This window comes from Nasonia vitripennis, chromosome 1 (assembly GCF_009193385.2).
Source record: "Nasonia vitripennis strain AsymCx chromosome 1, Nvit_psr_1.1, whole genome shotgun sequence".
NCBI classification, from domain to species: Eukaryota; Metazoa; Arthropoda; class Insecta; order Hymenoptera; family Pteromalidae; genus Nasonia; species Nasonia vitripennis.
The window spans coordinates 37,826,239-37,836,430 of NC_045757.1; the positions used below are offsets into that span (position 1 = coordinate 37,826,239).

General features: G+C 42.5%; 2 protein-coding genes across 7 annotated transcripts; one reads left to right on the top strand and one right to left on the bottom strand.

The window, feature by feature from the left end:
- The first annotated feature begins 42 nt into the window (after nt 1-42).
- LOC100115162 (maestro heat-like repeat-containing protein family member 1) lies at nt 43-6,755 on the top strand. Of its 5 annotated transcripts, none has more exons than XM_031921190.1 (19): nt 43-184; nt 281-642; nt 749-822; nt 875-1,026; nt 1,103-1,314; nt 1,379-1,548; nt 1,629-1,926; nt 1,993-2,290; nt 2,341-2,667; nt 2,756-3,192; nt 3,268-3,607; nt 3,684-3,844; nt 3,906-3,990; nt 4,058-4,489; nt 4,548-4,725; nt 4,792-4,985; nt 5,042-5,785; nt 5,879-6,238; nt 6,311-6,755. In XM_031921190.1, exons 3-19 carry the CDS (start codon nt 771-773, stop codon nt 6,668-6,670), a joined length of 4,800 nt encoding a protein of 1,599 aa, XP_031777050.1. In that variant the 5' UTR covers nt 43-184; nt 281-642; nt 749-770; the 3' UTR covers nt 6,671-6,755. The 5 variants fall into 5 exon arrangements, with proteins under 5 accessions (XP_031777050.1, XP_016844982.2, XP_031777051.1 ...); XM_016989493.2 differs by having other exon boundaries at nt 2,359-2,667; XM_031921191.1 differs by having other exon boundaries at nt 881-1,026.
- Nucleotides 6,694-7,819, bottom strand: LOC100115130 (coiled-coil domain-containing protein 28A). Of its 2 annotated transcripts, none has more exons than XM_031921204.1 (4): nt 7,562-7,819; nt 7,277-7,487; nt 7,029-7,109; nt 6,694-6,955 (listed from the first exon to the last, which is right to left on the bottom strand). In XM_031921204.1, the coding sequence occupies exons 1-4, from the start codon at nt 7,724-7,726 to the stop codon at nt 6,753-6,755; spliced, it is 660 nt and encodes a 219-aa protein (XP_031777064.1). In that variant the 5' UTR covers nt 7,727-7,819; the 3' UTR covers nt 6,694-6,752. The 2 variants fall into 2 exon arrangements, with proteins under 2 accessions (XP_031777064.1, XP_031777063.1); XM_031921203.1 differs by having other exon boundaries at nt 7,029-7,145.
- Nucleotides 7,820-10,192: the final 2,373 nt, after the last annotated feature.

Sequence of the window (10,192 nt, forward strand, 5' to 3'; positions counted from 1 at the left end):
ATAGAGGGCGCTTCGCGTTTACTGCTACTATATACTAGGTAATAGGTATAGAGTACAGAGCAGTGTATAACACATCCATTACGCATAACCTCATTTGAATAAATAAAGTCTCGGACTATCATTGCAACAAAATGGCCAATATAAAAAAATGTATCCAAGGCATCTACCATGACCCTTTCAAGTGGTGAGTATTTTGCCATCGGAATTATTTATTCAAAGAGTTGTAATGATGAAACGCGCTTACATAATATAACGTACAATATCCCACGTGTATTTACAGGTCGCTAGTCAAGAGCATAGGAATATTTGCTCTAGGTGTCAAAATTGCCCTAGAGTGCAAAGGAATTGACCTCATGGCCTCACCTGCAAGCATGTGATTAATGTCTTAACAACTTATGCATTTGCAATGTACATAAACATACAACTATAGCGTTAGTCATGCTTCTTTTGAAGACCTTTCTTTCATAATTAATAAATGATTTTGTTTTATTGCGTGCATTTACATTTATTACAAGTCCTAATATCAAGAAATTGATTCGCGCCTATATACCTATACACACTTTCGTTCCTGCATAAAGAGTCGCGCCCCTACTCTTGGCTCCGCAGCAGCTGGTGATAAGGAAACAAACAGTAAACAGCTGAGTAAGTATGCGATATTAGCCATTGTATAACCTGCACACCGGACGTTGACGGGGTCGCGATCTGCTCGATTCGCAAACAAATAAATAAATTGATATTACATGATCAGCAAGTATTGAACGATTGTCAAAATGCTGAAAGATGCGAACGATGAAGGAAATAATTGCAATTCTGAACTTTCAGGTATGTATGTTGATAATGCAATTATTGATAAGAATCGCGTAATTACTTGAAGTTTTAGCTGTTGTAGGAGCGCTTTTGGATACTTTGAACGATAAAGATGAGACTGTACAGCAATCTGCTATCGAGTCCATTAGAAAGATATCGCAAAAGAAACCTGTTGTTGTTATACATGCTGCTGTTTATTTTTGGGAGCTGCATCGAAAGGTTTATTACAATTATCCAAGTTTGCGTTTGCCCGTGTTTTTGTCTTTGATTTGAACCAACGATGCATGTTTTTAAGATGACAGAAGTTCACTTGGTTGCTCTCTTAAAAATGATGACAGATATCTGTAAGGATCGTATAACATCTTTGGATGACACTTTGGCAACTTCTGTCGCTGATTTGGCCTTAGCAGAACTTGGCAGCGGGGCCACTAGCGAACAAGCTTCCGAGCTAATAGTTGCCTTGAGTACAACTCAATGTTCGCAAGCGATAGGAGCGTTGATAATCAAGTACAGCTGATATAAATATACATATTTATGCGTAAAAATGTCACGTACACACTCTGTTTGTTAGATTTCAGCCAAATGTGATTCCGCATCATACGATAATCAGAGCCATAGGAATGATAGCTATGAAAAATTCTTCGGGGATGCTTCCATTTATAAAAGTGACTCTCAGTGTATTGGTGCCCATATTACCCGACATGCACAACGATGAACCCCTGAAATTGGCATCAACTTTCAGTACAAAATTCGCTCGTTCATGTTGTATAGGTATATTTATCTTTGCAATGTCATTATCATATATAATATCATTATTTCAGCTCTTGGAAAAATATCAGATGCAATCAGCGATTGTCTGACAAGCACAGAGATCATTTCTCAGGCAGGACAGCTAAACAAGGATATGTTTTTTGACGAACTTTCAAGCGCTTTTGAAGTTTTTACATATAGCTGGCTTCGGACTAGTAAAAGTTTGAATTTAACAAACAGCATTTTGACATCACTAGCTTCGATTTTACCTCTTTTGCCAAAGGCTTACGATGAAAAATTAATCGTTAAACTTACTCCTGTTTTATTAAATTTCTGTAAAAAGTCCAGTGTGAGATTAGCTGCGTCAAGGTACTCGAGGCGATTACAAAGAATGATTAACCTATCATATAATGACATTTTTTTCAACCTCTCCAGGATGCTTTCGTTGATTCTCAATGCGGCGAGCGCTGAGGACGTGAAAGAACTGGTTCGACCCAATTTAGAACAAATACATCAAGTACTTTCAGATATAGTGAGCGTTGCTCCTTTTGAAGCAACAAGAGATGCCTTGTTAACTCACTATGAAGTTCTGCAGTGTTTTCGCGCTGTTGTAGTATTGTACCCAGAAGAGGGATTGGATAGGATTTTACAACAATTAAAATCCCAAAATCTGGTACAACGTTCCAGAGCTCTAGTTGTGCTGAGACATCTCATCAATACATTACCAGCAGAAGTATATCATAATGTTTCGTAAGAGTAATAGAGTCATCGATGTATAATCAGGCGATATTTTCGTTGCAGGACGATGCAGCTTTACAGAGAATTGCTCTGAGTCTTCAAGATTCGTTGCTCCAGGGAGATGTTTGCTGTACTAGACAAGTAATCGGAGCTATCGTAGCTTTAGCGGCAAGGCCAAGTTTACCCCTTTTACCTTCCCAGCGATCGTCCTTTATAAAATTCATGGTTTTACATTGCGGTTCAAAGCAGAGCGAGGAGGCAGATGCCTGCGACGAAGCCCTACACCTGCTTTCGAGTACAGTTGAAGGGGCAGAAACATGGCTTTGGCCTTGTTTGATCAGAGCCCTTCTAGACCAAACATACGCTGCCTCAGTGAGTCTATTCAGCGTAAAAAAATATGGTGTGTCTTTTTTTTTCCTTCAGAGATGAAAGCGAATTACGCGAATTACGTTTTCTGCAGGTTGTCTCGATTTTACGAGCTTTGACTCCACTCGCAGCGAAGATTATTCGCAGCGATAAGAGTGAGAAAGATTTTCAAAGCATCAAGGTGCTGGCTCGCTGTCTAGAGCTGCTGGAAGACGAGCGGAACCGTTTGGCTGTCGTAACGTTCTTGAGAAAGTTGAAGTCAGAATGGGACAGCAAGCTGGCCGAGCTATCCAAGTTTCTCGAGCGTCAGAGTTCGACGTTAATTTGGGAAGAGAGGATCGTGGAATTTGTCGAAGAAACCGTCCATGCGGAAGGCGATGCATGGGCCCTGGAGCTGGCTGACGAACTTGTGGCCAAGAGAATGACGCCGTCGCTCTCGATATTGATAGCTGCTGTCGCTAGCAACGTGAGCCACGCGAGGCTCTTGATCGAGCTCGCGCGCACACATAGCGTTAACACGACTGGACATGGGTATGCGCTTTCATCTCAGCTGGGATTTGTCTTTTTTTTTTTTCATTATACATCAAGTACGATTATATCCGATAGACCCGTCGCCGGGGAGTACGCTCGAGCTGTTGGTATCTGCGCAGCCAAGCCGCACTTGTTGGACCTAGTCCTCAGCATAATGGAGGAATCGTGCAAGGTCGAGGACGCGAGAAAGCAGCCGGTTAAGCTTCTTGGCTTGGTCAAGGACGCGAAGGCTGCGGCGAGCAACGAGGCTGCCAAAGCCGGTCTTCTCCGAACTTACGCAGAGATCGCGAGAAAAGCCGACGCCGCGGCTCTATTTCCTGCTCTCGAGAAACAGATTCTGCCTTGGATTATCAGACAACTCGCCGACTGTAAAGAATACAGTGCCAAGGAAGCCGGCCTCGTCGCTTTGGAACAAGTAATTCTCGACAAACTGCAATTATTAATAGTAATGACAACAACAACAATAATAATAATAACAACAACAACAACAGGCAGGTGAAGCTGTCCACCCCAGACGATTGGCCAACTCGCAGGGTTGTCGTGCCCGCGGTCACGGCCTCGCTACGCTCCTCGGACTTTTTCAGTCCGCCTCCTCCGGCTACAGACCATTGCAACTCTATCCTTTGATTTTAAGAGCCGTCATCTCTTTGGTGTAAGTGCGCAGCAAGGCGTTATTTTAATATACGAGTACCTATTTCCTACGTTATTTTTAGACGAGTACCTCCAGAATTGACCAGTGAAGAGAAGAAAGTACTTCTCGAGACAACAATGGACAAAGTCATAGCGGCTAGTTCAGAGGTAGGTGTGATCCCAATAGAGTGTACGAGCGTAATAATGACGTATTATATCTATCTATTATAATAAGATTGCAGCAGCAGGCGTAGTGAAGGTTGTCGAAGCTTTGAGCATCATCAGCAGCGAAACCGTGTCGGATTCAGCTGACACCCTCGCTTTGCTGGTCGATATTCTCTTACCATGGATGCAGTCCAAGTCAGCTGCAGAGCGCAGAAGTACGTTACTCGTGCTTCGAACTACCCTGAGGTCGTATCACGATTCCTTAAAGTACACGTATCCCGGAGGAAAGCTGGAACCAGGCAAATTGCTCGGGAGATTTTTGGCTTGGAGCGCGGACCCGGAACCGAGTCTACGGCCGCTAGTCGTCGATTGCGTCTCCCTAGCCTTGAACATCGGCGCCAGGCATCGACACTCGGACAGTGATTTGCATCTAGCTGATTTGAGCGAATCGAAGCAGACGATCGTGAGCGAGGATTCCAAGCTGCTTTACGAGGGAGTCAAGGTAGCAAATGTATTTTTTACACGTATATACGACAACGTAATTTGCCGCGAATTTGCAGAGTTTGTCGATCGCTGCTTGCGAGAGGGTGGCGAGCGGCGAAGTAGCCAGTTTAGCCGAGGGTTTGGTGGAAGGATTGCTCTGTAGAGGTGAAGGAGGAATCGCTTCTGGTATCGCCCTATCGGAGCTGTTCAGAATTCGCGGTTTCGACATTCCGAGGGCGAATCTCTATCTGATTGGTAAGAGTTTGCTCGATTTGGTTTGATTTGGTTATATCGTCGAAAAATAATAAAATATAACTGCAGATAGCATCATTGGTCAAATGAGACAGATGGACAACGCAAGCTGCAGGAAGGGAGCTGCAAATGCAATCAGATCGCTGAGCGCGCATTACGCTCAAGAGATTGTCGAGCATCTGTTGCACCAGCCACTACCCCTGGACAGTGGTACCAAAGAGTGCTGGAGAGAGCTCGGTAAATCCGAGGAAATCGGATCTCATGTACGTATGTTGTTACTTTTAGTTTGTTGTTTATCTAAACCTCATTGCCTTTGCAGGCTCTCGAGACGCTGTTGGCTAGACTGGAAACTGGTGGTGACTGCAGCCCTCTCGCAGACTGCTGCAACAGTTTGCCAGCTCCTGCAGCAGATAGCGGAAAGCGTTCCACGGCGCCGTTCTCGTCGTTGGCAGCGATCGTAGCGGTCGGACAGCTTTTGGACTCGAGCACAGCTGAATCGCTGATCGATCGACATCTAACGGACTTGCTCGCCGTTCTTCTCAAGTATTTGGCAGGCTGGCTGCACGTAGACCCCCCCATGTCCATCATCAGCACGAAATTCGGCTTCGTGCCGAATCGCGAAACCTGCAAAATCATTCCGCACCGCGAGGTCGACGGCGTTTTGTCCAAGATACTGAACATCATTGGTAACGGTGACCAATCTCAAATGCAGGTTCAGCTAGTGGTTGCTGTCGATACGAGCGCCGCTGAGACGGAGGCCGAAGAGCACTTGGTCGGCATCGTGCACGCAGTAGTCGAGTGCCTGGTGCAATCGAAGCGCGAGGACGCGCTCTCCAATTTGTCGAGGTCCATAGGCAAGCTAGTGACTAGTACTTTGGCTGCTCAAAGAGTGGTCGCGGTCGCGTTCTACGCTGAGCTCATCGGCAGTAAACTCAACTGCGACGTCATCTGGCTGGACGCGATCATCAACGCGCTGCTCGAAGCTAAAGCCGATTCGTCTCCGCTCGTGAGAAAGTTGGCCACTATCGGTCTCACTCGCGTGGCCTGCTTGCAGCCGAAGCAGGTACTTGAATTTACACACACGCACGCGCACACACACGCACGCACACACACACGCACACACATCCATCTCTATTGACGTGCATATTCACGTTAGGTCGAGGAGTACCTGGACAGCTGCTTGGCATCGCTTCTCGATGGCTTGGAAGAGCCGTCCGGCGTCGAGGGAAGTACCGAAGTCGTGCTCGAATCCCTACGCGGACTTTCGATCCTGCTGTCCGCAGCGAAAACTGAAAAGCCGATAAGCCCGCGCGTTGTGTTGGCACTGAAGCCCTTTCTGGAGAAGGAAAACTGCTGCTGGGAAATGAGTTTGGCGGCTACAAGTGCCTTGGGAGCTATGGCCAGGGGTTGGCAGAGCTTTGTCCTGTCGCCCGACGACGATGCCACAGATCACCTGCTCGGTTGTCTCCCATGCCTCGTGATCAAGCTGGAAGACGCGAATGTTGCTGTCGCAGCGGTAAAGCTCATAAAGTCTCTCATTCTCTCTCGATGGCACTGAAAGTAATACTCGCGATTTTTGTACTCGCAGGCATCCAGGGAAGTGTTGTACGATTCGGCGAGCCTTTTGCAGTGCAAATCCTTGGCTCACATCATCCACTCGTATTTCGGTGCCGCCGATAGCAAGCCGAACATTGAAAACTTTATGCGGGAGCTGATCAATTGTTTAAAAATTGACATGCCACAAAGGGCCGAAGAATTGAGAAACGCCGTAGTACGCGGGTATTCGAGATCGGAAAATCCGGTGACCAGAGCCACGTCCGCGCTTATACTGGGTTTGTTTGGCGAGCCCAGAGCGGAAGATGTCCAGAGAATGCTTCAGCTGTTGCGCGACAAAGAGAACTTTGTGAGAGCGCGAGCTGCCCGCGGTCTGGCCCTCTGTTTCACCTGATCTCGTGTAAAAAGCCGTTTATCTACGTTAATCGTTATGGATATTTATTATTATTAGTCTATGTAAATAAAAGTATCACATTTCATTTGCTGTGTAACTTTTCAATGCAAACACTGAGCTGCTCGAGGCGCTGAAGGAGATTATGCATGTTGGCGCTGGATTGCCTGAAGCCTGACTGCTCAGTGCCGTGGATATCTTGCCGTTGGCCCATTTCAAAGTGCAACCTCGCCAGCTTCTCCTGCTGTTCTCGGATTTCAGTCATTTGCTCCATGCTACAGTCCTTTCCTGCATTTTCACAAAAGAGAAGTGAGCCAGCGTCGACTTGTTTGCGTTAAAAGTATATGTATATTGCACTTGCCAAACGCACGCAGATTCCCACTGTGGAAGTCCTCGAGCAATTGCAGCAACGCTTGTTCCATGTGCCTGACGTCCGGTACCTCTGATAAAAATGAATGATGCTTGCATGGTGCCACAACTTTTTTTTTAATTCGGTGAAATAAAAGAAACTTGAAATTAAATAAAACTCAAAAATTGCAAGACAAACGAAAGGCAAATCAAATAGAATAGAATGGAGTGCACAAAAGGGAGGAGAAATGCCGAGCATACCTTTCGGTTGCTTATTGACTCTTGGGATCTCTGGACGCGTCGGTTTTTTCTCATTCAGGTAGATCAAACGAGACTGTTGTCCAGTAGTGTAGGAGGAAGAATTGGCTGCTGCTTTTCCGGACGTTGAACCTTGACTGGTTGTCGCTTGGCTGGACGATTCTTTGCTTATTACAGACGAAGCTTGTGCGTTACTCTCCCACATTACTTGTTGCTGCAAACGAACGTCGCGTAATAGTAAATTTCGAGCAAAGTGAAGGACGGAGAAGGGCAGAAAAAGGGATAAACCAGTGCATGCGAAGTGTGCATTTCAGTCTTGGACGGTCGATTCGATTTGGTGGGCGTAGAAGGCGGGGTTGCGTCGACGCCTCTACTCGATGGTTCCTCACTCTCTTCCTCTTGTTGCACCAGCTGTTGCAGCTCGCCACACGTCGAATTCTCGTTGTTGTTCATCTTTGCCGAGCTTGAAATTTCAGGCTTCGCTCATTCTCTGCTTCTTCGAGGCAGCTTTGAGGTTAGCTGCCAATGTTGTTATTACATTTATAGCAACGAATATAGACTTCCTATAGAAGAACGGTTCTGGGTTAAAATGGGGGGACGAAAGCTTGGGTAACAGGCCGTTAGTTCTGTTACCCAACCGCTCGGCGGCGCCACCTATGAGTTTCCTACAGCTTGGCGCGCATATGAGCACGCACAAGCAGACGATTCATCATTCATGCAGTATATTATGTAAAATATACTTTTTAACAATAATGAAAGTAAATAAATGACAAGAAAATGAATAATGAGTGTGTAAGGAGGTTTTACAAAAGTATTGGTTGCGACAACCATATTTTTCTGACTAGGAAAAAACCGCGAAAACGCAGCTCCTGTCAGTTTCCCGCTCGATCCTGCTGTGTAAACAGCGCGAAGAGAGCTTTACCGCAGTCTCTGTGTTTGTTGGTCATTGTAGTCGACAGTTTACAGATTTTTTTTGCAACAAATAGCGATAAATAATAGTAGTGAATAGGGAAGTACATCGTTCTAGTTTCGTGAGATTTTTTTGGATAGGTTTATCGTGTTTAGCGAAGAAGATTTCGTGGTCAGCATGTCGCCTCCACGTGCACTTTGTGTCTACACCGATTGTGGAACATCGAAGGCAAAAAATCCTGATTTGACCTTTCACAGATTTCCCAGTGATGAGATACGGTAAATCTGTTTATCACGAGTGTTATTAGAGTAAATAAATGTGAAAATTCAGTAATCAGAGGTTATAATAACGTCCGAAATTCATGAAAATCTTTATACATTAGTAAAAGTTTCAGATGTAGATAAATTAAAGGAAAATTGCAGAAATAAACAAATAATTTGATGATTATCAAGGTAAAAAGTCTATACAAAACATTTTTAACGAGAAATTTGGTTTTTTTGTACCAAAAATAGTGATGGTTTTGGATTTCAATTTTGCATTTATTGGTTTTTGGTTTTGATGAGCAAGTGATATTTTATTTAGATATAATTTATTCCTTCCTAGGAAGCCTTGTAATAGTGATTTTTTGAGTTTGTCTAAAAACGTGTGGGAAGTGTGTTTTGATGCATTCTGAGTCGAGAAATGGTCTTTTTGGAAAATGTCCGTACGGATGCGTGTGTGTGTCCGTTTTTACCTTTTGTCTACTCGTTTTTTTTTATAGTGATTTTTCAGTTTTGTGATTTGAGTTTTTTACGATAAAGTCATTGAAAAAGTTAAGAAAAGTAAATTGCTTAATATGTACCTGAAAGAAAATAAAATTACCTATCTTTTTACCGCGGAAAATTTTTATTATCATTCGTCGTTTTTTTATTATACACCATTTAGTTTTACGTTAAGTATGATGCATGTGACGATGACTTGTAACAATATTTTGTTTTTTTATCAGTAGTTAATACTCGTTTGTCTTTTCACGTTTTACTGAATTATTTATTGTATTTTTATCATAATAATCATTTATAATTTCTAATCATTAAACAATTGCACAGTCGGCTCGTTTTAATTAATCTTGATCTTTGCAAATATTGAGCAACATTGTATATTTATAATCTTATTCTACAACTGGGCATACACAAAGTTGTACGTGCAATTGTTTATTGATACAAATATCTATATGTTCATGTATTCTCTTATTATATTAATACTTTTTGAAAAATATTCAAGTACAAACAAAAATTATTGTATGCCCCATACAACCCTTTTGTATATTTAAACTAAATAAATTTCACTACTATTTTTCAACTTTAGTAGTAATTTTACAATTTTTGTTGGCGAATGTTTTAATAAAATGGGGTTATTTTTACTGAATACGAATAATCTAATTTAATTTAAGATAATAATATTAACTTGTGCAAAGTATAGATGCTTACATATTTAGTAAATTTAATGTGGTCAATAATAATTAAATAAGCAGTCCAACGTTTCAATTTTGAAAATTCCCCATTTATTGCCCAACTGATGAGGAGCATTCTACCAAGGAATTGATTTGATCCAATATATATGGTTTAACTTTAGGGTAATTTGAATATTAACTTAAAATAAAATCTGGGAAGCAAACGGTGCATGTTTTTATCGTACACGTTTTTTTTTCATTTTTAAAATATATCATATTTTAATTTTTGTATGTAAAAGTATTTAAATAAATGGTCAATGAAACGACTTCTATTATATTTTTCTACAATCGCGATTGTTTTATAATCGAACGTAAAATAACGTAAAGATTATGTACCCAACGTGAATTGCCGTACAGCATGGATTGCCACGTATTTTTAGCTTGTAGCTCTGTATATCTTGTTTTTAATCAGCTCATTTTATAAAATATGATATTTTAAACGCCGAAATCGTCATTTTATCGCAATCTTTTTAATCTGCCCTATTTCAATTACTAAATAAATAATTTTTCCGTCAATAAG

Excerpts from the sequence above, each read along its gene's own strand:
- LOC100115162 (XM_031921190.1), top strand. The coding sequence starts at position 771 with ATGCTGAAAGATGCGAACGATGAAGGAAATAATTGCAATTCTGAACTT. Across the intron at positions 1,027-1,102 it reads TTTGGGAGCTGCATCGAAAG|ATGACAGAAGTTCACTTGGT; the intron begins GTTTATTACAAT and ends CATGTTTTTAAG. Across the intron at positions 3,193-3,267 it reads GTTAACACGACTGGACATGG|ACCCGTCGCCGGGGAGTACG; the intron begins GTATGCGCTTTC and ends TATATCCGATAG.
- LOC100115130 (XM_031921203.1), bottom strand. The coding sequence starts at position 7,726 with ATGAACAACAACGAGAATTCGACGTGTGGCGAGCTGCAACAGCTGGTG. Across the intron at positions 7,488-7,561 it reads TGCACACTTCGCATGCACTG|CAACAAGTAATGTGGGAGAG; the intron begins GTTTATCCCTTT and ends GTTCGTTTGCAG. Across the intron at positions 7,146-7,276 it reads AGTCAATAAGCAACCGAAAG|TTGTGGCACCATGCAAGCAT; the intron begins GTATGCTCGGCA and ends TTAAAAAAAAAG.